The sequence below is a fragment of the Coregonus lavaretus genome (assembly GCF_964263955.1).
Source record: "Coregonus lavaretus genome assembly, chromosome: 22".
NCBI classification, from domain to species: Eukaryota; Metazoa; Chordata; class Actinopteri; order Salmoniformes; family Salmonidae; genus Coregonus; species Coregonus lavaretus.
The window spans coordinates 41,416,582-41,444,424 of NC_140009.1; the positions used below are offsets into that span (position 1 = coordinate 41,416,582).

The 27,843-nt window shown below is 42.2% G+C and overlaps 1 protein-coding gene and 1 long non-coding RNA gene across 2 annotated transcripts in view; one reads left to right on the top strand and one right to left on the bottom strand.

Moving 5' to 3' along the window:
* The window catches only part of LOC311149819, a 398,282-nt gene that overhangs the window by 286,882 nt on the left and 83,557 nt on the right, over positions 1–27,843 (top strand). The window lies entirely within an intron of this gene.
* The window catches only part of LOC311149575 (mitochondrial carrier homolog 1-like), a 61,042-nt gene continuing 46,909 nt past the window's right edge, over positions 13,711–27,843 (bottom strand). The window contains exons 11-12 of the mRNA XM_084186752.1: positions 15,217–15,292; positions 13,711–15,089 (exon numbers count right to left, since the gene is read on the bottom strand). Of these exons, the coding sequence (XP_084042878.1) occupies positions 15,015–15,089; positions 15,217–15,292 (151 nt within the window). The 3' untranslated portion in view covers positions 13,711–15,014. The remainder of the gene's footprint in view (positions 15,090–15,216; positions 15,293–27,843) is intronic.

Consider the following 27,843-nt stretch of genomic DNA (forward strand, 5'->3'; position numbering starts at 1 on the left):
GAATATATTGTAATGTTTAAAGAAATGTATAAGTGCCTTAATTTTGCTGGACCCCAGGAAGAGTAGCTGCTACCTTGGCAGCAGCTAATGGGGATCCATAATAAATACAAATACAACAATGGTATACTGTGCTCTCTCTCTTTGTATGTAAATGCATTGTGCAATATTTGTAAAACGGATTTCCAACATTTCCAGTTTGCCAGATTATCTGTGCCATTATATTTAGCTAGCAAGTGTGAAGTCTTCGTGTTAACAGTAAATCTATTTTAGTTTCATGAAAACACTCTAAATGATGCAAATGTTTATTTCTCATATCACTCAATTTATCTCTGCTCATCTCGATTCAAGCACTTAGACCTCACTACAGTGTAAAAAAAAAGCCTGGCTTTTCCAAAAAATATACCAAGAAAAAACATAAAATAATGTATCTTTCGTCTCTCTGTGTTTCATAAGTTTACTTCAATTCGCAAGAGGCTGAATGTATCTCAACGGCAAAAGCATCCGAGCGAACGAAACAGCACTCCTCGTGCCTCAGTATATGTAGGCCATCTATCTGATGGTATTGTTGCCGCTCATAGCATTGCATGCAAGGGAAGCCAGAGAGCATTTGTCTTCCCTTGATAAAAATAAATAAAAATAATAACCAATCAGCGTTGAGCTAGTCTGAGTGAGCTCAACTGTGAATGGTCCTGGCACACCAAAATAAAGTGTCAAGGGAAGCCAGTTTGGATTTGACTTCACCCCAACTACATCAAAAGCACACGTAATTTACAGAAAAAACGTGAATTGTTGCATTTCGTTGTGTTGTCCTCCGGTGGGTAGCTAGCTAGCTAAAATCTGCCCTTTCATAAATTACCCATGGATGGAGATCTATGGCGACCTGTCATTCAGGGCAGAGCCCCACCTGTTTTGAGCCCTACCTGTTTACCCCCCAAAAAATACAAATAAATATTGAGTTAATAAAGCCGCATACAAACATGGTCTCTTTTTTGCTTTCTTGACTAAGTCAGCTCCAAAATGCAGGTGTTTCAGCCTAGCTCAGTGATTTCTGTGGTGGTGGTGGGGCAGCCATTGGAAAATACGGAGCGTAGGGGTTGATTCAACTTATTTTTTCCGGAGTTCTCAGTTGTCTTGAAAGCACCATAAAACCAGAGAATGCCAGACGTTGATAACAAAATTTGCCCACGAAGGACCGCCGCGCCACCTTCCTGTTCAAGTGAGCACAGCACAACAAGGTGAGACCAAAAATGTCTTGTATGCTGCTGCATAAATGATGTAATATGCCAGGGAGATATGTATACTTTAGATAAGAAAGTAATACTAAGTGTATGTTGTGTAGTAAGCTGTTAGTAGCCCATGTGCCTCACCCTAATAATTTGGTTGCCTTTCCCCTCATAAGTTAGCCTACTGTTCTGACTTGGTTGTGCACATGTAACCTATAGCCTGTTTTAGAGAAAAATAATCAAATCAAAATCAAATCAAATCAAATGTATTGGTCACATACACATGTTTAGCAGATGTTATTGCGAGTGTAGCGAAATGCTTGTGCTTCTAGTTCCGACAGTGCAGCAATATCTAGCAAGTAATATCTAACAGTTCCACAACAAAAACCTAATACACACAAATCTAATTAAATATAAATATATGGATGAGTAATGTCATTATCAGAGTGGCATAGAGTGGCATAGGCTAAGATGCAATAGATAGTATAGAATATAGAATACAGTATATACATATGAGATGGGTAATGCAAGATATGTAAACATTATTAAGATAGTATAGAATACAATATATACAGTGCTATGAAAAAGTATTTGCCCCCTTACTAATTTTCTCTACTTTTGCATATTTGTGATACTGAATGTTATCAGATCTTCAACCAAAACCTAATATTAGATAAAGGGAACATAAGTGAACAAATAACACAACAATTACATATTTATTTCATTTATTTCATAAACAAAGTTATGCAACACCCAATTCCCCTGTGTGAAAAAGTAATTGCCCCCTTACACTCAATAACTGGTTGTGCCACCTTTAGCTGCAATGACTCCAACCAAATGCTTCCTGTAGTTGTTGATCAGTCTCTCACGTTGCTGTGGAGGAATTTTGGCCCACTCTTCCATGCAGAACTGCTTTAACTCAGTGACGTGTGGGTTTTCAAGCATGAACTGCTCGTTTCAAGTCCTGCCACAACATTTCAATTGGGATTAGGTCTGGACTTTGACTAGGCCATTCCAAAACTTCCAATTTGTGGCTTTTTAGCAATTTTCATGTAGACTTGATTGTGTGTTTTGGATCCTTGTCTTGCTGCATGACCCAGCTGCGCTTCAGCTTCAGCTCACAGACGGATGGTCTGACATTCTCCTGTAGAATTCTCTGATACAGAGCAGAATTCATGGTTCCTTCTATTAAGGCAAGTCGTCCAGGTCCTGAGGCAGCAAAGTATCCCCAAACCATCACACCACCACCACCATGCTTAACCTTTGGTCTGATGTTCTTACTGTGGAATGCAGTGTTTGGTTTATGTCCGTAAACACACCAGCCAGCTGGTCTGCGCATGCTCTGAGGACGTGGCTAGGTATGCCGTCTGGGCCGGCAGCCTTGCAAGGGTTAACACGTTTAAATGTCTTACTCACATCGGCCACGGAGAATGAGAGACCACAGTCCTTGGTCGCTGGCCGCGTCGGTGGCACTGTGTTATCCTCAAAGCGGGCAAAGAACTTGTTTAGCTTGTCTGGCAGAAAGACGTCGGTGTCCGCGAAGTGGCTGGTTTTCCTATCGTAGTCTGTGATTGTCTGTAAACCCTGCCACATACGTCTCGTGTCTGAGCCGTTGAATTGCGACTCCACTTTGTCTCGATATTGACGTTTTGCCTGTTTGATTGCCTTGTGGAGGGAACGACCACTCTGTTTGTATTCTGTCATATTCCCCGTCACCTTGCCATGGTTAAATGCGGTGGTTCGTGCTTTCAGTTTTTCGCGAATGCTGCCATCTATCCACGGTTTCTGGTTAGGGTAGAATTTAATAGTCACAGTGGGTACGACATCTCCTATACACTTCCTTATAAACCCCCACTGAATTAGCGTATACGTCTATATTATTCTCAGAGGCTACCCGGAACATATCCCAGTCCGCGTGATCAAAACTATCTTGAAGCGTGGATTCCGATTGGTCAGACCAGCGTTGAATAGTCCTAAGCATGGGTGCTTCCTGTTTGAGTTTCTGCCTATAGGAAGGGAGGAGCAAAATGGAGTCGTGGTGAGATTTGCCGAAAGGAGGGCAAGGGAGGGCCTTGTATGCATAGCGGAAATGAGTGTAACAATGGTCCAGTGTTTTTCCAGCGCGAGTGCTACAGTCAATATGCTGATAGAATTTAGTTAGCCTTTTTCTCAAATTTGCTTTGTTAAAATCCCCAGCTACAATAAATGCAGCCTCAGGATATATGGTTTCCAATTTGCATAAAGTCCAGTGAAGTTCCTTGAGGGTTGTCGTGGTATCGGCTTGAGGGGGGATATACGCGGCTGTAACAATAACCGAAGAGAATTGTCTTGGGAAATAATACGGTCGGCATTTGATTGTGAGGAATTCTAGGTCAGGTGAACAAAATGACTTGAGTTCCTGTATGTTGTTACAATTACACCATGAGTCGTTAGTCATGAAACCTACCCCCCCACCCTTCTTCTTCCCGGAGAGATGTTTATTCCTGTTGGCGCAATGTACTGAGAACCCTGATGGCTGTATGGACGGGGACAGTATATCCCGAGAGAGCCATGTTTCCGTGAAACAGAGTATGTTACAATCCCTGATGTCTCTCTGGAAAAAAAAACTTGCCCTGATCTCGTCCACTTTGTTGTCGAGGGACTGGACATTAGCGTGTAATATACTCGGAAGCGATGGGTGGTGTGCGCGCCTCCTAAGTCTGACTAGGAGACCGCTCCGGCTCCCTCTCCTCCGGCGGCGTTGTTTTGGGTCGGCCTCTGGAATCAGTTCAAGTGCCCTGTGTGGTGCGAACAAAGGATCCGCTTTGGGAAAGTCGTATTCCTGGTCGTAGAGCTTTTAAGTTGACACTGCTCTGATATCCAATAGTTCTTCCCGGCTGTATGTAATTTTACATTTACATTTTAGTCATTTAGCAGACGCTCTTATCCAGAGTGACTTACAGTTAGCGCATACATTATTTTATCGAACCCACAACCCTGGCGTTGCAAACACCATGCTCCACCAACTGAGCTACATCCCCTGCCGGCCATTCCCTCCCCTACCCTGGACAACGCTGGGCCAATTGTGCGCCGCCCCATGGGTCTCCCGGTCGCGGCCGGCTACGACAGAGCCTGGATTCGAACTAGGATCTCTAGTGGCACAGCTAGCACTGCGATGCAGTGCCTTAGACCAGGGGTGTCAAAGTCAAATGGACGGAGGGCCAAATAAAAAATTTAGCTACAAGCCGAGGGCCGGACTGTTCGAATGTTCATTGAAAATTTTTTAAATGACGCATATAGTCTAGTGAACCTAATTGAACCTACTGAAAACCTAACAAATATATTCCAATATGATCAGATAAATAAAGCAATATTTTCTTATGGCTCTGTCAGTAATCTTTAATTTTCAACAGACACAAAAGACAAATTTCCTTTATATAAAAATCCCCATAACATGAACATTAAATGAAAGAAACCGGTATTCAAGGCACCATCAGTAGCCTATATTTTCTATTTTAGCAAAAGTGGGCTAAATTTACTTCAAAGAAAAAAACAATAATAGCAATTTTCTATCATCCACTCAACTGAAATATTTTTTAAATATAATTGGATTGAAATACAATAAAATAAAGTGCAAAAATCTATTAATCAAAAACAACACTTTGTTTAAGGAGAAGTAACATGCAGTGAAAACAAATATTAAACTTTAACTTTTAAACTTGAACTGAGTAAAAACTCTAAATATGTGATTGCACAGTAATGTTCACTTGTTTGAGGTTGAGGGTGATACTTGGTGGTGTCCCATCTTTTCCACAAGTTCATCAATGTTCGGGGTAAGGCTCTGAGCTGAGGAAATCCTCAGAATTGAGTGGAGGTGTTCAGCAGTAAGTCGACTTCTGTGTGATGTTTTGTTCAGGTTCATCAAAGAAAACAGTTGTTCACACAGGTATGTGCTGCCAAACATAGACAACGTTTGAGCAGCCTGGATGCGCAGCTGGGGCATTGTGTCGGGGAGGAAACGGGCGAACTCCGCAGCACCCACTGCCGCATATTTTGCCCTCAGTGCATCATTGCATTGGAGGTCAATCAACTCCATTTGGAGGTTTGGTGGTGAGCTTTCCACGTCAACAGCAAATGGGTTACCGAGCAGTTCCAACCTGCTTTTTTGTGCTTCAAAGTCAGCAAATCGGCGTCGAAAGTCAGCGGCAAGCATACCTATTTTATCAGCCAACTGTGCGCTCGGGAACGCACTGGTAGAGAGCTTCTCTTTCATGGTCTGGCAGCTGGGAAAGTGGCTCAAATTTTCTTTCCGCATCTGCGTCTCCCACAGAGTCAGTTTGGTTTTAAATGCCTTCACTGTACTGTACATATCAGAGATGACATGATCCCGACCCTGCAGCTGCAAGTTCATTGCATTCAGATGACTCGTAATGTCACACAGAAAAGCCATTTCACACAGAAACATTTCGTCTCGGAGTTGTGTTGTGTCTTTCCCTTTGCTGTCCAAGAACAGACAAATCTCCTCACGAAGCTCGAAACATCTTTGAAGCACCTTTCCCTGGCTTAGCCATCGCACCTCTGTGTGATAAGGCAAATCACCATGCTCCGTTTCTAACTCCGTCAGAAATGCCTTGAACTGGCGGTGATTCAAACCTTTGGCTCTGATAAAGTTAACTGTGCGCGTGATGATGCTCATTACATGCTCCATTTTCAAGGCTTTACCGCACAACGCTTCCTGGTGTATGATACAATGATAAGCTGTCAGCTCACCTGTCGCGTTTTCCTCTTGCATCTTTTCCCGTATCTTCGCCACCAGTCCGCTCCTGTGTCCACACATCGCAGGTGCTCCGTCGGTTGTCAAACCCACAAGTTTTTCCCAAGGCAGCTCCATCTCATTTACACATCTTGACACCTCTTCATACAAATCATGCCCCGTAGTTGTGCCATGCATAGGACGTAAAGCCAAAAACTCCTCTGTCACGCTTAGGCTGGAGTCCACTCCGCGGATGAAAATTGACAACTGGGCAATGTCAGAAATGTCGGTGCTCTCATCCACAGCCAAGGAATATGCAATGAAATCTTTTCCCTTTTTCACAAGCTGCTCTTTTAGATTGATGGACAACTGGTCTACTCTCTCGGCAATGGTGTTTCTGCTCAGACTCACATTTAAAAAGAGTTGCCTTTTTTCTGGGCAAACTTCGTCACAAACTTTAATCATGCAGTTTTTGATGAAATCCCCCTCCGTAAATGGCCGGGCTGATTTAGCGATCTCTTCTGCCAAAATAAAACTGGCCTTGACAGCAGCCTGGCCTTGTGATTTGGCTTTTTTGAACAGAGCCTGTCGAGATTTGAGGCCTCGTTTTAATTCCTCTGCCTTTTGTAGCCTTTGTTCCATGTCCATATTCTTGTTTTTGTCCGCGTGTTTCGTTTCATAATGTCGTCTCAGATTATACTCTTTCAGTACCGCCACACTTTCTCCACACAGAAGACACACAGGTTTTCCAGCTACCTCCGTGAACATATACTCCGACTCCCACCTTGTTTGAAACCCCCGGTTCTCAGTGTCCACCTTCCGTTTTGCCATTTTTGATGGGTATCTGAAAGTTAATTTTACTGTGATGCTGACGACTGCTGTGCCAATAAATATTGAAATGAAGCAGCCTACTGCTCGGTGCGTCACCGTTGCATTGTGGGAAATGTAGTATTGGTGCGTGTAAAAGATCTGCGGGCTGCCGGCTTGCTGCGGTCTGCGGGCCGGTTCTAATAATAAATCAAGATCATCCCAGGGGCCGTAAAAAACCTTCTCGCGGGCCGGATGTGGCCCGCGGGCCTTGACTCTGACATATGTGCCTTAGACCACTGCGCCACTCGGGAGACATAATAACGTAATAACACTTAAGATTTTCTGGACTAACAATGTAATAAATAATACATCAAAAATATATAATACTGCAAAGTTTCCTAAGGAATAGAAGCAAATATTGTAAGAATTTTATATTGTCAGCTTATTTGCCCCCTTTATTTATCATACGGTTCTGACTTGGTGTACAGGGAGAATACTGTAAGAATTCCAATGTTCTGAATTCTGTCGCTGTACATTTCAAAAGTGCTGAACAAATAGTTATATTGACTACGTCCATCCTAGCTCGCTCATTAATGTCTTAGAGTGGTTGGGTTAAATGCAGAAGACACATTTCAGTTGAATGCATTCAGTTGTACAACTGACTAGGTATCCCTTTTCCCTTTCCTTAATCAAAATTACAGATTGCCTCTCATCCGCTCGTTGTCCCCTTATGCCATAGTTTGTACATCTCAATTGCCAGTAGAAACCACATTTGTTTAAGCAAGTCAGCCATATCAGCTATGTTTTTTTAAAAGGCAGTAAATGAGGCTGAATTAACTGTTTCGCTGCCAGACAAGGCTCCACTGATAGCCAGGTGTAACAGTGGTAAGGTGTTGGGACTGCTGTTGGGACTCCTGTAGGACCTAACAGTTTGTGGGCACCGTTTGTCACTGTTCTAGTCCAATTAATGTATTGTTTAGTGTTGTGCAACATTTTTTGTTTTTTTTTGTTTGCCCCACCAAGATTGACATGCTAAAATCGCCACTGATGGAGATAGGGATTTGGGTTGGATACTTAATTCTCCGTACTGGCCAATGATTATAACAGCGATTCTGATCTAACCATAAATTCATACATTGTGCCCCTAACCTGAGAGGATGGAAGTTCAATATGTAGCTAGATGGAGTAGGCTAATTTTAGGCTAAACTAAAAGCGTGTACTGTATGACAGAGTCATGAAAGAGAGGAGGATGCCATTGGTGTTTTTCTACAAGTAGGATGAGGATGCTAATTTCACTCAACAACTTTTTAAAAAGGGTAGCAGACATTTACAGATCATAGTCTAGCCCAAAACTAATGAGACTGTTTCAGCATGTTCAAAGTAACACTACAAAATATACATCATCTTAGCAAACATTTAAAAAGGCATCATAAAATAATCCAAGTGACTGAATAGAACATGGAACAATTTCAACAATTTTACTGTTCATAGAAGGAAATCAGTCAATTGAAATCAATTAATTGGGCCCTACTCTATGGATTTCACATGACTGGGCAGGGGCGCAGCCATGGGTGGGCCTGGGAGGGCATAGGCCCACCCACTTGGGAGCCAGGCCCACCCACTGGGGAGCCAGGCCCAGCCAATCAGAATGAGTTCTTCCCCACAAAAGGGCTTTATTACAGACATAAATACCCCTCAGCACCCCCCCTCCCCCTCATCAGACGATCCCGCAGCTGAAGAAGCCGGATGTGGAGGGCTGGCGTGGTTACACGTGGTCTGTGGTTGTGAGGCCGGTCAGATGTACTGCCAAATTCTCTAAAACAATGTTGGAGGCGGCTTATGGTAAAGAACTGAACATCCAATTCTCTGGCAACAGCTCTGTTGGACATTCCTTCAGTCAGCATGCCAATTGCACGTTCTAGTCAAAACTTGAGACATCTGTGGCATTGTGTTGTGTGACAAAGCTGCACATGTTAGAGTGGCCTTTTATTGTCCCCAGCACAAGGTGCTGTCAGTGATTCTCTCGTTAACACAGGTGAGAGTGTTGATGAGGACAAGGCTGGAGATCACTGTCATGCTGATTGAGTTAGAATAACAGACTGGAAGCTTTAAAAGGAGGGTGGTGCTTGAAATCATTGTTCTTCCTCTGTTAACCATGGTTACCTGCAAGGAAACACGTGCCGTCATCATTGCTTTGCACAAAAAGGGCTTCACAGGCAAGGATATTGCTGCTAGTAAGATTGCACCTAAATCAACCATTTATCGGATCATCAAGAACTTCAAGGATAGAGGTTCAATTGCTGTGAAGAAGGCTTCAGGGCGCCCAAGAAAGTCCAGCAAGCACCAGGACTGTCTCCTAAAGTTTAGGGATCGGGGCACTGTTGCCACCAGTGCAGAGCTTGCTCAGGAATGGCAGCAGGCAGGTGTGAGTGCATCTGCACGCACAGTGAGGCAAATACTTTTGGAGGATGGCCTGGTGTCAAGAAGGGCAGCAAAGAAGCCACTTCTCTCCAGGAAAAACATCAGGGACAGACTGATATTCTGCAAAAGGTACAGGATTGGACTGCTGAGGACTGGGGTAAGGTCATTTTCTCTGATGAATCCTCTTTCCGATTGTTTGGGGCATCCGGAAAAAAGCTTGTCCGGAGAAGACAGGTGAGCGCTACCATCAGTCCTGTGTCATGCCAACAGTAAAGCATCCTGAGACCGTTCATGTGTGGGGTTGCTTCTCAGCCAAGGGAGTGGGCTCACACACAATTTTGCCTAAGAACACAGCCATTAATAAAAAATGGTACCAACACATCCTCCGAGAGCAACTTCTCCCAACCATCCAAGAACAGTTTGGTGACGAACAATGCCTTTTCCAGCATGATGGAGCACCTTGCCATAAGGCAAAAGTGATAACTAAGTGGCTCGGGGAACAAAGCATCAACATTTTGGGTCCATGGCCAGGAAACTCCCCAGACCTTAATCCCATTGAGAATTTATGGTCAATCCTCAAGAGGCGGTGGACAAACAAAACCCCACAAATTCTGACAAACTCCAAGCATTGATTATGCAAGAATGGGCTGCCATCCGTCAGGATGTGGCCCAGAAGTTAATTGACAGCATGCCAGGGTGGATTGCAGAGGTCTTGAAAAAGAAGGGTCAACACTGCAATTATTGACTCTTTGCATAAACTTAATGTAATTGTCAATAAAAGCCTTTGACACTTATGGAATGCTTGTAATTATACCTCAGTATACCATAGTAACATCTGACAAAAATATCTAAAAACACTGAAGCAGCAAACTTTGTGAAGACCAATATTTGTGTCATTCTCAAAACTTTTGACCACGACTGTACAGGGAACAAAAATTATAGTGTGTGTGCGTGTGTCCCAAGACTCCCAACTAATAAATATACAGATAATTACCACTCTTCGATCCTCTCATTCAAACCTCTGCCTGGCACCGAAAGTATAAATGTATACAGTGAGGGAAAAAAGTATTTGATCCCCTGCTGATTTTGTACGTTTGCCCACTGACAAAGAAATGATCAGTCTATAATTTTAAAGGTAGGTTTATTTGAACAGTGAGAGACAGAATAACTACAAAAAAATCCAGAAAAACGCATGTCAAAAATGTTATAAATTGATTTGCATTTTAATGAGGGAAATAAGTATTTGACACCCTCTCAATCAGAAAGATTTCAGGCTCTCAGGTGTCTTTTATACAGGTAACGAGCTGAGATTAGGAGCACACTCTTAAAGGGAGTGCTCCTAATCTCAGCGTGTTACCTGTATAAAAGACACCTGTCCACAGAAGCAATCAATCAATCAGATTCCAAACTCTCCACCATGGCCAAGACCAAAGAGCTCTCCAAGGATGTCAGGGACAAGATTGTAGACCTACACAAGGCTGGAATGGGCTACAAGACCATCGCCAAGCAGCTTGGTGAGAAGGTGACAAGAGTTGGCGTGATTATTCGCAAATGGAAGAAACACAAAATAACTATCAATCTCCCTCGGCCTGGGGCTCCATGCAAGATCTCACCTCGTGGAGTTGCAATGATCATGAGAACGGTGAGGAATCAGCCCAGAACTACACGGGAGGATCTTGTCAATGATCTCAAGGCAGCTGGGACCATAGTCACCAAGAAAACAATTGGTAACACACTACGCCGTGAAGGACTGAAATCCTGCAGCGCCTGCAAGGTCCCCCTGCTCAAGAAAGCACATATACAGGCCCGTCTGAAGTTTGCCAATGAACATCTGAATGATTCAGAGGAGAACTGGGTGAAAGTGTTGTGGTCAGATGAGACCAAAATCGAGCTCTTTGGCATCAACTCAACTCGCCGTGTTTGGAGGAGGAGGAATGCTGCCTATGACCCCAAGAACACCATCCCCACCGTCAAACATGGCGGTGGAAACATTATGCTTTGGGGGTGTTTTTCTGCTAAGGGGACAGGACAACTTCACCGCATCAAAGGGACGATGGACGGGGCTATATACCGTCAAATCTTGGGTGAGAACCTCCTTCCCTCAGCCAGGGTATTGAAAATGGGTCGTGGATGGGTATTCCAGCATGACAATGACCCAAAACACACAGCCAAGGCAACAAAGGAGTGGCTCAAGAAGAAGCACATTAAGGTCCTGGAGTGGCCTAGCCAGTCTCCAGACCTTAATCCCATAGAAAATCTGTGGAGGGAGCTGAAGGTTCGAGTTGCCAAACGTCAGTCTCGAAACCTTAATGACTTGGAGAAGATCTGCAAAGAGGAGTGGGACAAAATCCCTCCTGAGATGTGTGCAAACCTGGTGGCCAACTACAAGAAATGTCTGACCTCTGTGATTGCCAACAAGGGTTTTGCCACCAAGTACTAAGTCATGTTTTGCAGAGGGGTCAAATACTTATTTCCCTCATTAAAATGTAAATCAATTTCAAAAAAATTTTACATACGTTTTTCTGGATTTTTTTTGGTGTTATTCTGTCTCTCACTGTTCAAATAAACCAACCATTAAAATGATAGTCTGATCATGTCTTTGTCAGTGGGCAAACGTACAAAATCAGCAGGGGATCAAATACTTTTTTCCCTCACTGTAGCTGTGTGTCTGTCCAGTTGGTAAGTCCGCCAGAAATTACTACTTGTAGACCATCACATTCATGTCATTTCTTTTTTTAAATAAATAAAACCAGATCACAGGATAGGTTTAAACACAGATAGGATAGGCAAACATTCAATTTTTATGAAAATAAGAGACGTTGCAAGGTTGCAAAGCAACTGCCTCGTCATTGCTTCTCCCTCTTTCAGAGCTCACATTTTACAGGGAATGTTTGACTGCGAACTCAGAACACACAAGAGTAAATACTCGTGGCATTATGAGAAAAAAGACATACTGAAAGATTACAGCACCAGACACCATATTCTTAATTACATGATAAAAAGATTCATGGTTTTCTTTAAAGTGCTTAAAAAATTATAATAAATCCACTCTTCTGCATGCTATTTCCACACATTATTTCAAGTAGACACAATTTGCGGAATCCATCGCAAACAAACTGGAACTTGACAAAAAACAGGAATAAGGACACAAATGGCCCATAAAAAACCCAGTCAGTATTATTTTGTGGTTAACACTGATCATGGGGGCAGATAATGATAATGTAAAAGATGTGGTAAGGTGATTCCTTATATTTATATGTTACTAGTGGTCAACTGTAAATTGTCAGGTTAACTGGGATGTTCAACTGCAGTCAAAGAGACTCATCCAACAGATGTGGTCGGTTCAGAGTTCAGGCACACACCCTTAGCCTGAATGCAAAATGTGTCATAATATGCACAACCACTTTCATCATACTTCAGAAAGTATTCATACCCCTCGATTTATTCCACATTTTGTTGTGTTACAGCCTGAATTCAAAATGGATTCAATATATTTTTTTCTCACCCATCAACACACAATACCCCATAATGACAAAGTGAAAACATGTTAAGACATTTTTGCAAATGTATTGAAAATGAAATACAGAAAGATCTCATTTACATAAGTATTCACACCCGAGTCAATAAATGTTAGAATCATCTTTGGCAGCGATTACAGCTGTGAGCCTTTCTGGGTAAGTCTCTAAGAGCTTTGCACACCTGGATTGTACAATATTATTTTCAAAATTCTTCAAGCTCAAATTGGTTGTTGATCATTGCTAGACAATCATTTTCAAGTCTTGCCATAGATTTTTAAGCAGATATAAGTCAAAACTATAACTCGGCCACTTAGGAACATTCACTGTCTTCTTGGTAAGCAACTCCAGTGTTGATTTGGCCTTGTGTTTTAGGTTATTGACCTGCTGAAAGGTGAATTAATCTCCCAGGGTCTGGTGGAAAGCAGACTGAACCAGGTTTTACTCTAGGATTTTGCCTGTGCTTAGCTCCATTCCGTTTATTTTTTGTCCTGAGAAACTCCCCAGTCCTTAACGCTTACAAGCATACCCATAACATGATGCAGCCACCAGTATGCATGAAAATATGGAGCGTGGTACTCAGTAATGTCTTGTATTTGCCCCAAACATAACACTTTGTATTCAGGACAAAAAGTGAATTGCTTTGCCACATTTGTGCATTATTATTTTAGTGCCTTGTTGCAAACAGGATGCATGTTTTTACGCTGTACAAGCGTCCTTCTTTTCACTCTGTCATTTAGGTTAGTATTGTGGAGTAACTACAATGTTGTTGATCCATCCTCAGTTTTCTCCTATCACAGCCATTAAACTCCGGAACTGTTTTAAAGTCACCATTGGCCTCATGGTGAAATCCCTGAGCGGTTTCCTTCCTCTCCGGCAACTGAGTTAGGAAGGACGCCTGTATCTTTGTAGTGACTGGGTGTATTGATACACTATCCAAAGAGCAATTAGTAACTTCATGCTCAAAGGGATATTGAATGTCTACTTCTTTTTTTTCTTCTTTTTTTTTACCTATCTACATATAGGTGCCCTTCTTTGCGAGACATTGGAAAACCTCCCTGGTCTTTGTGGTTGAATCTGTGTTTCAAATTCACTGCTCGACTGAGGTACCTTACAGATAATTGTATGTGTGTCCATGCAACTTAAGCATTTTTTTCTCCTGAACTTAATTAGGCTTGCCATAACAAAGGGGTTGAATAATTATTGACTCGAGACATTTCATCTTTTCATTTTTTATTAATGAGTTAACATTTCAAAAAACATAATTCCGCTTTGATGTTATGGGGTATTGTGTGTAGGTCAGTGACAGAAAATTTAATCCATTTTAAATTGAGGCTGTAACACAACAAAATGTGGAAAAAGTCAAAGTGTGTGAATACTTTCTAAGGCACTGTAATTTAGCATTTCTTTGTCACCAGTAACACAAACATACCCATCACTTCACACAAATTAGAACATATATAAAATTAGTGATATATTAAGAACATTTGTCAATATGGCCACAGAGAGAGAACCTTTTGTGGATGGCAGGCCATGTTTTTTGGACATCACTGAAAACCACTGGTTGCCCTCTGAATTCCTCCCTTGTTTCTTACTTCTCTCGTCGCAAGAGCTCACTGGAGCTGCAATTTGTATGAAATTGCAAGAACCTGTGGTCAAATTAGTCTTCAAGGAGAGCACTCCAGTTTTCGTGGGCTTATGATGTTTCTGAATATAATTATTGGTTAAAGCACTTCTGTTAGGAAGCAAATTAGCACTTTCGAATGCAACCACTTATCATACTACTAGGAAGACCCTTTGAAAAATAAACATTTGGCATATTTTCAATAGATGAAAATCCACTATCCAAATCTAAAGCCTACATAGAACTTATTTAAACTGTATATACAAATAAATATATGGCAAAATTAAGTGATAGATTCAAACAAATATAAAAAAATAGTGCAACTTCGTGCTGGTGTACTAAAAGGAGATTATACCCTCAGCATTCAACCAAGTCAAAATCTATTCGATAGCGTTTTGATTTGCTCACATTAAGTCTCACTCCTCCGACCTCTTACTTTTGTGTGGCTACATTATTATTTAGATTAAAAACAAGATTAACAAAACAACTCTTAATTTGTAAGTAACTTTGATTCAGTAAAAGAAAGTTCAGTAAAACACCTAGCCCATTGATATCTTGCTGCACCTGCTGTATCCGCTGGGGGGTTTAAGGTGAGGGGGCGGTTTGACTTGGTGGGCTGTACATTGGTCTCACTGAGGTACCAGTTAGGAAGGAGAACAGTGGCACAGGTTGTGCGCTGGTTGATTATATCACTCCTCAGTCAAAGCCATCCCAGTCACAGGCACGCGGCGGAAAAAGAAGCTGGATCCTCGGAAGAGATGGCCCTAATGGGTGACAAACAAAAAGACCGTTTCAGACACTACCAGAGAAAACAATGACATGCACACACACACAAATGCAACCAGTCTGATGAGTGTTCCATTTGCTCCAGCTGAATGAGCGCGACTGTACCTCGTGGCTCAGATGAGCCCAACAGTGGACCCAGGACTTAAAGATGGGAGAGTTAGGGGGAAGACCAGCCACCAAGCTGTGAACACACAAGACAGAGATCCATTACAAGCTGAACCCACAAGCTAAATGATTGATATAAATAGACTTCACGTTATTTGTCTCTCAAACAAATAAATTGAAACTGTATCTTATTATTTGGTGATATATCAAGTCTATACATTGACTTCATATGAAAGTTGTGACAGATCCACCATTATGACTATTCTCAAATGACACCAGCTATAGGACAGTTAAGTACAGGAAACAGACAGCAACAAGGACATCTGGTACTTTCTACTGTTGTACTCTTGACTTAAATCAAATGCGCTTGCTTCAGTGAGAGATCACTGACCTGGGTATGCTTGGAACCATTATAAACTGAATTTAGTTATTCATATATGCAATGTAATTATAAATGATGTATGATGTAGAGTAATCTTGTTCTAAGACAATGTGTGACAGTGATAGACAGTTGGGAATTGAAAAACAGGGATAACTAATCCATTAAATATTCTTATTGCCTGAATTTTAAATATATCCACTCAACACCACACACACTAACTTAAATTGAAGGCGTGTGGCACCATTATTAAGCGGTACCAGTGTACAATTTAAAGAACTGGGCCATCATGACCTTTATTGACAGAATCAAACCTTAGAATGTTGCAAATCCGAGAAACTTTCAGTTGCTACTAAACAACGGAGCTGCATAGATGCTTAGCAATGGAAAAAAACGGGTTCGAAACGACAACGTCCCGTTAACTTTTGTTATTATGCATGCAGAACTGACAATGGCCTTGTGATTTCTTTACCCTTGAAATTTCCCTAGGTAACGGACTGCTTCAACCAGAGGAAAGAGCGTGCCACCTGAAGTCGCAATCATCAATTTAACGGCTGAAATAAGTAGCTAACGTTTGCTTATCAAGGTAATTATTACAGTGAGGGAAAAAAGTATTTGATCCCCTGTTGATTTTGTACGTTTGCCCACTGACAAAGACATGATCAGTCTATAATTTTAATGGTAGGCTTATTTGAACAGTGAGAGACAGAATAACAACAAAACAATCCAGAAAAACGCATGTCAAAAATGTTATGAATTGATTTGCTTTTTTATGAGGGAAATAAGTATTTGACCCCTCTGCAAAACATGACTTAGTACTTGGCGGCAAAACCCTTGTTGGCAATCACAGAGGTCAGACGTTTCTTGTAGTTGGCCACCAGGTTTGCACACATCTCAGGAGGGATTTTGTCCCACTCCTCTTTGCAGATCTTCTCCAAGTCATTAAGGTTTCGAGACTGACGTTTGGCAACTCGAACCTTCAGCTCCCTCCACAGATTTTCTATGGAATTAAGGTCTGGAGACTGGTGAGGCTACTCCAGGACCTTAATGTGCTTCTTCTTGAGCCACTCCTTTGTTGCCTTGGCCATGTGTTTTGGGTTATTGTCATGCTGGAATACCCATCCACAACCTATTTTCAATGCCCTGGCTGAGGGAAGGATGTTCTCACCCAAGAAATGACAGTACATGGCCCCGTCCATCGTCCCTTTGATGCGGTGAAGTTGTCCTGTCCCCTTAGCAGAAAAACACCCCCAAAGCATAATGTTTCCACCCCCGTTTGACGGTGGGGATGGTGTTCTTGGGGTCATAGGCAGCATTCCTCCTCCTCTAAACACGGCGAGTTGAGTTGATGCCAAAGAGCTCGATTTTGGTCTCATCTGACCACAACACTTTCACCGAGTTCTCCTCTGAATCATTCAGATGTTCATTGGCAAACTTCAGACGGGCCTCTATACAGTGGGGACATTTTTTATTTAGTCAGCCACCAATTGTGCATGTTCTCCCACTTAAAAAGATGAGAGAGGCCTTTAATTTTCATCATAGGTACAGGTCAACTATGACAGACAAATTGAGAAAAAAAAATCCAGAAAATCACATTGTAGGATTTTTTATGAATTTATTTGCAAATTATGGTGGAAAATAAGTATTTGGTCACCTACAAACAAGCAAGATTTCTGGCTCTCACAGACCTGTAACTTCTTCTTTAAGAGGCTCCTCTGACCTCCACTCGTTACCTGTATTAATGGCACCTGTTTGAACTTGTTATCAGTATAAAAGACACCTGTCCACAACCTCAAACAGTCACACTCCAAACTCCATTATGGCCAAGACCAAAGAGCTGTCAAAGGACACCAGAAACAAAATTGTAGACCTGCACCAGGCTGGGAAGACTGAATCTGCAATAGGTAAGCAGCTTGGTTTGAAGAAATCAACTGTGGGAGCAATTATTAGGAAATGGAAGACATACAAGACAACTGATAATCTCCCTCGATCTGGGGCTCCACGCAAGATCTCACCCTGTGGGGTCAAAATGATCACAAGAACGGTGAGCAAAAATGGGGCCATGTATCGTGAGATTTTGAGTGAAAACCTCCTTTCATCAGCAAGGGCATTGAAGATGAAACGTGGCTGGGTCTTTCAGCATGACAATGATCCCAAACACATCGCCCGGGCAACGAAGGAGTGGCTTCGTAAGAAGCATTTCAAGGTCCTGGAGTGGCCTAGCCAGTCTCCAGATCTCAACCCCATAGAAAATCTTTGGAGGGAGTTGAAAGTCCGTGTTGCCCAGCGACAGCCCCAAAACATCACTGCTCTAGAGGAGATCTGCATGGAGGAATGGGCCAAAATACCAGCAACAGTGTGTGAAAACCTTGTGAAGACTTACAGAAAACGTTTGACCTGTGTCATTGCCAACAAAGGGTATATAACAAAGTATTGAGAAACTTTTGTTATTGACCAAATACTTATTTTCCACCATAATTTGCAAATAAATTCATAAAAAATCCTACAATGTGATTTTCTGGATTTTTTTTTCTCAATTTGTCTGTCATAGTTGACGTGTACCTATGATGAAAATTACAGGCCTCTCTCATCTTTTTAAGTGGGGGAACTTGCACAATTGGTGGCTGACTAAATATTTTTTTCCCCACTGTATAAAACTAAACTCTTTTTAGGGGGACAATCATTATATTCTCAACCTCTTAACCTTTCATCTAAAAAAATAAAATATGAATGACTAATTGCAAAACTGATGAACGTTGCCAATACTGTGAACGATGCACACCTACTTTTGACTCACGTGTGTTGAAATGCTCAGCAGCTATACTACTAAACTAAAAGAGTAGTGATATAAAAATTAATTGCTGAATTGTCATGCAAATTTCTCAGAGGATGCACAAAACGTGCGTCTCACAACTGGGTAAGGTAAGTGATTTTTAACATCTTCTTAACATGATATAATAAAAAATAAATGGATACGTATTTCATTGATATGATAGTCAATAACCACGTATTTGCTTTAAAACTATACTGAACAAAAATATAAACGCAACATGTAAAGTGTTTGTCCCATGTTTCATGAGCTGAAATAAAATATCCCAGAAATGTCCCATATGCACAAAAAGCTTATTTCTCTCAAATTCTGTGCACAAATGTGTTTACATCCCTGTTAGTGAGCATTTCTCCTTTGCCAAGTTAATCCATCCACCTGACAGGTGTGGCATATCAAGAAGCGGATTAAACAGCATGATCATTACATAGGTGCACCTTGTGCTGGGGACAATAAAAGGCCACTCTAAAGGCCACTCTAAAATGTGCAGTTTTGTTACACAACACAATGCCACAGATGTCTCAAGTTTTGAAGGAGCGTGCAATTAAAATAAAATGAAATAAAATTGTATTTGTCACATGCGCCGAATACAACAGGTGTAGACCTTACAGTGAAATGCTTACTTACAAGCCCTAAACCAACAATGCAGTTTTAAGAAAGAATACCCCCCAAAATAAAAAGATAAATAATACGAAATAAAAGTAACAAATAATTAAAGAGCAGCAGTAAAAATAACAATAGCGAGGCTATTTACAGGGGGTTGCATGGGGAGAGGGGTGGTTGAGGAACACAAGTGCACCCAAGTCAATGCAAATACTTCACTGTAGTAGGCCAATGTTGGTGATACAACTGACGTAACCCCCCTCCACTTAGTGAAGCAATGCATTCACCTGCTTTTGTGTTCAGAAGTATAGTATGCTTCTATGTATGTTTATGTTATTTGATATATTGAAGAAAATGAGTAGTGGAAGATAAAACAGGAAAAAAACATACTGTACAGAGTTCTACAAGACAGAGGTAGGCTATAGTACCTACAGTGGGGAAAAAAAGTATTTAGTCAGCCACCAATTGTGCAAGTTCTCCCACTTAAAAAGATGAGAGAGGCCTGTAATTTTCATCATAGGTACATGTCAACTATGACAGACAAAATGAGGAAAAAAAAATCCAGAAAATCACATTGTAGGATTTTTAATGAATTTATTTGCAAATTATGGTGGAAAATAAGTATTTGGTCAATAACAAAAGTTTCTCAATACTTTGTTATATACCCTTTGTTGGCAATGACACAGGTCAAACGTTTTCTGTAAGTCTTCACAAGGTTTTCACACACTGTTGCTGGTATTTTGGCCCATTCCTCCATGCAGATCTCCTCTAGAGCAGTGATGTTTTGGGGCTGTCGCTGGGCAACACAGACTTTCAACTCCCTCCAAAGATCTTCTATGGGGTTGAGATCTGGAGACTGGCTAGGCCACTCCAGGACCTTGAAATGCTTCTTACGAAGCCACTCCTTCGTTGCCCGGGCGGTGTGTTTGGGATCATTGTCATGCTGAAAGACCCAGCCACGTTTCATCTTCAATGCCCTTGCTGATGGAAGGAGGTTTTCACTCAAAATCTCACGATACATGGCCCCATTCACTCTTTCCTTTACACAGATCAGTCGTCCTGGTCCCTTTGCAGAAAAACAGCCCCAAAGCATGATGTTTCCACCCCCATGCTTCACAGTAGGTATGGTGTTCTTTGGATGCAACTCAGCATTCTTTGTCCTCCAAACACGACGAGTTGAGTTTTTACCTAAAAGTTATATTTTGGTTTCATCTGACATTCTCCCAATTCTCTTCTGGATCATCCAAATGCACTCTAGCAAACTTCAGACGGGCCTGGACATGTACTGGCTTAAGCAGGGGGACACGTCTGGCACTGCAGGATTAGAGTCCCTGGCGGCGTAGTGTGTTACTGATGGTAGGCTTTGTTACTTTGGTCCCAGCTCTCTGCAGGTCATTCACTAGGTCCCCCCGTGTGGTTCTGGGATTTTTGCTCACCGTTCTTGTGATTATTTTGACCCCACGGGGTGAGATCTTGCGTGGAGCCCCAGATCGAGGGAGATTATCAGTGGTCTTGTATGTCTTCCATTTCCTAATAATTGCTCCCACAGTTGATTTCTTCAAACCAAGCTGCTTACCTATTGCAGATTCAGTCTTCCCAGCCTGGTGCAGGTCTACAATTTTGTTTCTGGTGTCCTTTGACAGCTCTTTGGTCTTGGCCATAGTGGAGTTTGGAGTTTGACTGTTTGAGGTTGTGGACAGGTGTCTTTTATACTGATAACAAGTTCAAACAGGTGCCATTAATACAGGTAACGAGTGGAGGACAGAGGAGCCTCTTAAAGAAGAAGTTACAGGTCTGTGAGAGCCAGAAATCTTGCTTGTTTGTAGGTGACCAAATACTTATTTTCCACCATAATTTGCAAATAAATTCATTAAAAATCCTACAATGTGATTTTCTGGATTTTTTTTCCTCAATTTGTCTGTCATAGTTGACGTGTACCTATGATGAAAATTACAGGCCTCTCTCATCTTTTTAAGTGGGAGAACTTGCACAATTGGTGGCTGACTAAATACTTTTTTTCCCCACTGTACATCAAGCAAGTGAAAGCACCTATTCAGTTGTCCTTTTATTTAGATAAATATAGAGCATTTGCTTTACACCTCAGAAGTTAGTTTTGACTTGGACAAAACCAATCAGATTCCAAGATGCACTGAACAGGTATCATTTTTTAATCTTTATTTTTTCTTAGTCGTTTCTAGTTCTTTTTTTTCTTTTTTTTCTGTGAGTGGGAGTAAATGAGGCTGAATGAATTTTTACAAATCCTTAATTTGTTTGACCATAAAATATACACTATATATATATATATACACAACAGTATGTGGACACCCCTTCAAATTAGTGGATTCGGCTATTTCAGCCACACCCGTTGCTGACAGGTGTATAAAACCGAGCACACAGCCATGCAATCTCCATAGACAAACATTGGCAGTAGCATTGTCTTACTGAAGAGCTCAGTGAATTTCAATGTGGCACCGTCATAGGGTGCCATCTTTCCAACAAGTTAGTCAAATGTATGCCCTGTGTACCTCAGTTGGTAAGAGCATGGCACTTGCAACGCCAGGGTTGTGGGTTCGATTCCCACGGGGTGCCAGTATAAAAAACAAACAAAAAAACATTGTATGCACTCAGTAACTGTAAGTCGCTCTGGATAAGAGCGTCTGCTAAATGACTGTAAAATGTACCGGTACCGAGTCAATGTGTGGGGGCACCGGTTAGTCCTTCGACCCCAGGCTGTGTCACAGCCGGCCGTGACCGGGAGACCCATGGGACGGCGCACAATTGGTCCAGCATCGTCCGGGTTAGGGGAAGGTTTGGCCGGCCGGGACGTCCTTGTCTCATCGTGCTCTAGCGACTCCTTGTGGCGGGTCGGTCGGTTGACTTCGGTCGTCAGTCCGTTTCCTTCGACACATTGGTGCGGCTGGCTTCCAGGTTAAGCGAGCAGTGTGTCAAGAAGCAGTGCGGCTTGGATCACGACCTTCAACGAGTCCGTAGGGGAATTGCAGCGATGAGACAAGATCGTAACTACCAATTGGATATCACGAAAAAGGGGGTAACGCCATGGGCCAGAAAAGCTGTCAATCCAGCATGACTTCTACTGCATTCAAAACAACTAGAAACTCGGATCTGGGAAATCTCAGACTTCAGTGAGTTCATGACAACTGGGAACTCAGATAAAACTAGCTCTGACTGGGAAAATACGGAAAATTATTTCCAACTTTGAATTCCAAGTCGGGATTTCAGGCCTCTTTCTAGAGCTCATAAGAAGGACCGCCGTGCCTCCTTCCTGTTCAAGTGAGCACAGCACAACAAGGTGAGTCCAAAAATGTATTGTATGCTGCTGTATAAATGTAATATGCCAGGGAGATACAGTGGCTTGCGAAAGTATTCACCCCCCTTGGCATTTTTCCTATTTTGTTGCCTTACAACCTGGAATTAAAATGGATTTTTGGGGGGTTTGTATCATTTGATTTACACAACATGCCTACCACTTTGAAGATGCAAAATATATTTTTATTGTAAAACAAACAAGAAATAAGACAAAAAAAAACAGAACTTGAGCGTGCATAACTATTCACCCACCCCAAAGTCAATACTTTGTAGAGCCACATTTTGCAGCAATTACAGCTGCAAGTCTCTTGGGGTATGTCTCTATAAGCTTGGCACATCTAGCCACTGGGATTTTTGCCCATTCTTCAAGGCAAAACTACTCCAGCTCCTTCAAGTTGGATGGGTTCTGCTAGTGTACAGCAATCTTTAAGTCATACCACAGATTCTCAATTGGATTGAGGTCTGGGCTTTGACTAGGCCATTCCAAGACATTTAAATGTTTCCCCTTAAACCACTCGAGTGTTGCTTTAGAAGTATGCTTAGGGTCATTGTCCTGCTGGAAGGTGAACCTCCGTCCCAGTCTCAAATTCTGGAAGACTGAAACAGGTTTCCCTCAAGAATTTCCCTGGATTTAGCGCCATCCATCATTCCTTCAATTCTAACCAGTTTCCCAGTCCCTGCCGATGAAAAACATCCCCACAGCATTACTGTGGGGATGGTGTTCTCGGGGTGATGAGAGGTGTTGGGTTTGCGCCAGACATAGCGTTTTCCTTGATGGCCAAAAAGCTCAATTTTAGTCTCATCTGACCAGAGTACCTTCTTCCATATGTTTGGGGAGTCTCCCACATGCCTTTTGGCGAACACCAAACATGTTTGCTTATTTTTTTCTTTAAGCAATGGCATTTTTTCTGGCCACTCTTCCGTAAAGCCCAGCTCTGAGGAGTGTACGGCTTAAAGTGGTCCTATGGACAGATACTCCTATCTCCGCTGTGGAGCTTTGCAGCTCCTTCAGGGTTATCTTTGGTCTTTGCCTGGTCCGTGAGTTTTTGTGGGCGGCCCTCTCTTGGCAGGTTTGTTGTGGTGCCATATTATTTCAATTTTTAAATAATGGATTTAAATGGTGCTCCGTGGGATGTTCAAAGTTTCAGATATATTTTTTTATAACCCAACCCTGATCTGTACTTCTCCACAACTTTGTCCCTGACCTATTTGGAGAGCTCCTTGGTCTTCATGGTGCCGCTTGCTTGGTGGTGCCTTTTGCTTAGTGGTGTTGCAGACTCTGGGGCCTTTCAGAACAGGTGTATATATACACACTGAGATCATGTGACACTTAGATTGCACACAGGTGGACTTTATTTAACTAATTAAGTGACTTCTGAAGGTAATTGGTTGCACCAGATCTTATTTACATTTTTACATTTTAGTCATTTTAGCAGACGCTCTTATCCAGAGCGACTTACAGTTAGTAAGTTAGTAAGTTAGTGAGTGCATACATTATATATTTTTATTTTTAATTTTTCATACTGGCCCCCCGTGGGAATTGAACCCACAACCCTGGCGTTGCAAACGCCATGCTCTACCAACTGAGCTACATCCCTGCAGGCCATTCCCTCCCCTACCCTGGACAACGCTGGGCCAATTGTGCGCTGCCCCATGGGTCTCCTGGTCGCGTCCGGCTACGACAGAGCCTGGATTCGAACGCCAAGGGGGATGAATACTTTTGCAAGGCACTGTATGTATACTGTAGCTAAGAAAGTAATACTAAGTGTATGTTGTATGATAAGCTGTTAGTAGCCCATGTGCCTCACCCTAAAAATTTGCTCCCTTTTCAACTCATAACTTAGCCTACTGTTCTGACTTGGTGGTGCAAATTTAGCCTATAGCCTGTTTTAGAGAAATGTCATTATCGAATATTGTAAGAGCTTTCATTGTCTGCTTATACGCCCCCTTTATCTACTCTGCGGTTCTGACTTGGTGTACAGGGAGAATACTGTAAGAACGGCCCATGTTCTGAATTCTGTCGCTGTACATTTCAAAAGTGCTGAACAAATAGTTATATTGACTACGTCCATCCTAGCTCGCTCATTAATGTCTTAAATCGAAATTACAGATTGCCTCTTATCCACTCGTCGTCACCTTATGCTATAGTTTGTACATCTAAATTGGCAGTAGAAATCACATTTGTTTAAGCAAGTCAGCCATATCAGCTCTGTTTTTTTAAAAGGCAGTAAATGAGGCTGATTGAACTGTTTCGCTGCCCTGCAAGGCTCCGCTGACAGCCAGGTGTAGCAGTGGTAAGGTGTTGGGACTCTGCTGTTGGGACAGCTTTATGTAGGCCGTAACAGTTTGTCGGCACCATCTGTCACCGTCATAGTTCAATTAATGTATTGTTTAGTGTTGTGAAGTGGCTTTTCTGGCATGCATAAAAATAAATAAATGGGGAGTTTGCCCCACCAAGATGTACTATTATGCTATTGATGATTTGAGAAAGTAGTTAAAAAAAGGCTTGCGCTCTGTTCCTTGCCTCAGGCTGCACAGGGGGGGGGGGGGGACGACACACGTTTTCTGCACTCCAATAGTTTTTTCCCTCTGGTCCGTTTTTCAATGATGCCTGGTAGGCTACTTCGGTTTTATAGCGGTACATGTGCTTAATATGAGCATCTGAGAAATAAATATAAGAACACTTATTTCACACCATGCATCAACCACTGTTTGAGGAGCATGCCCTTGCTGCGCAACAGTGATATTCTGCCCAAACTCTGTATGCCATGGGCTGTACAACCCTGTTCCTGCAGCTACGCAGTGCTTAATTTGGGAAACCAAGTGAACATCGATAGTAACATGTTCACAAATCATATTTCACTAAACTGTTGACAGCCCCTCTGCGCACAAGAGAAATGAATAAAAGAGAGAGAGGAGGTGATGGAATGCATGGTGTTGCGATATTCTGTATAGCTAAAGGTAATGTGTCACCCAATTAATTGTGAAAATATAAAAAATTACTAGGCTATTCAAAATCGCCCTGCACAATCAATGAACCAACTGGCTATACGTTCTCTCCCAGACTCGTGGATAGAAATGTTGAAGCATAGCATAAGGTAACCAGTCCATCCAGTATGCATAATAATACAGTCCACATTCAAAGGCGATTACTCAAATGTGTTTAATTTGTTAGTATAGGCTAGACCAATTATGTACCAAAGACATTTAAATCAGTTTAATGTTTTTCTGCCATGTGTAATATGTGGTAGGCTATGTATTGTATAACGGCAGAATAGAACAATTTTGGACTTGGGCATACGCATAAGCTCTAATATGCATATGTAGTTTTGAAATAATCATCACCTTAGAAAGCTGTCCATTTCATTGTGTTTTGATACATCCACAATGACCATGTTTTACACTCAGTTTCAACCTGCTGTTGAACTTCTTTCTTCAAATTGATCATCACAGTGAGGTGAGTTTTAAAAGCATGATACTGTTTTGATGAAAAGTGTTTGATGTGATTTTCGATTGCATTTGCATTGATGTCAGCGTAGTTAGAGAACGCCAGTTCATTAGGACCTGATGGTCTTTAGCGAGTTGGGTACTACCAAAGCATGTCCAGAGTGTATAACAGGAGATTACTGTGACTCAACGGTCACCACAACATAATTTTCTTGCTGTCAATACGGTCACCACAACAGCTCTATGTGCGCCTACATTTTTCAACTTAAGCGCACACATGCTCATGTAAAAAAAGGTCAGCGTAGAGCCCTGCCAGTAATAACCTGTCTAACCCGTAAATGAAGGTAAGTTAGCCAAAAGTGCTTTCCTTTCTATAACTGTATTCTGCAAGGGCATGTTACCTAACAGCTTTCCTTTCTATCAGTGATTTCTGCAGGGGCTAAAGACATGGGGAAGACGCCAGGATGAGAAGCATTTTGATTTTTAAAAATGCCATCTTGTTATGATGATGTATTCTTGCGCATGCAATCCTAAAAAATAATTTTACTTCTGTCCTTTCAACAAGATGTTAATGTGGCAATGACCACCATGTCATAACTACTATACCATCTTGATGGTTTATTGACTTGGTTTGTAACATCATGGGCCAAATAGGTGGCTGTAAATTGCATTGTGTTGTATGATGCAAGAAACCACTTTACAAAATACAATTATAATTATTAATAGCATACAGAGAACTAGACAATGTAGGCTACCCCTCTGCCTATTGGCTTATTTGCATATTCAAGCCTGTCTCAAAATACAACACTTCCCTTTTAATTAAGACAAACGTTTTTTACCTGACTGGCTTTTCAAAGACAGCTTGAAATGTAGCCTAAGCCTACACGTTGTGTGCTCTTGTAGGAAGCAGTAACACCCCGCTGCTGACCTATAATTATCTATAACTGGAATAATAACTCACTAACTCGCAAAGAATTTCAACAAATGTGCACACGCGCGGCTCTGATCTGAACTGATCTGAAAGCGCATTCACTCTGGGATGATTGAAAAACAGCTCATGGGCTACCCGCGCCAATAGAATTCTACTCCTTTGCGCTCTGGCTCTGCCTACAACAAAATCACAGACTCAATCTTGCAAAGTTACGGCCTGGCATTTCTTCTGCGCGGAAGTCCTGGAGAAGGTGCACGGCTGTGAGGGAACACTGGTCTCAACCGCTTTACCTTTCATAAAACATTTTTTTAAATGAATGAATGACTAAATGCAAAACCGATGAAAATGGAAATAAGGTTGACGACATCCGCTCCTCATTCACTTAGCCTATTGAGTCCACTGGTCCCACTCAGAACGACCATACGCCTTGACCTCTTGCTCTGCTCTCTCTCCAGATTAAATCCTGAGACTAGTGAGGTCCGGCTGCCTAACAACCTGCCCGCTCGACCCCATCCCCTCCTCCCCTCTCCAGACCATATCTGGAGACCTTCTCCCATTCCTCACCTCCCTCATCAACTCATCCCCGACCACTGGTTGCATCCCCTCTGACTTCAAAATGTCCCGAGTCGCTCCCCTCCGCAAGGAACCAACACTCGACTCATCTGACGTCAAAACCTACAGACCTCTATCCCTTCTTTCCAAAACTCTTGAGCGTGCTGTCGCTGATCAACTCTCTTGTTATCTCTCTCAGAATGATCTTCTTGACCCTAACCAGTCAGGCTTTAAGACAGGTCACTCAACCGAGACTGCTCTTCTCTGTGTCACAGAGGTTCTCCGTACTGCCAAAGCTAACTCTCTCCTCTGTTCTCATCCTCCTAGATCTATCCACTGCCTTCGACATCGTGAACCATCAGATCCTCCTCTCCACCCTCTCAGGGCTGGGTGTCTCAGGCTCTGCACACTCTTGGATTGCATCCTACCTGGCAGGCCGCTCCTACCAGGTGACGTGGAGAGGATCTGTGTCTGCACCACATACTCTCACTACTGGTGTCCCCCAGGGCTCGGTTCTAGGCCCTCTCTTCTTCTCTCTATACAGCAAGTCACTTGGCTCCG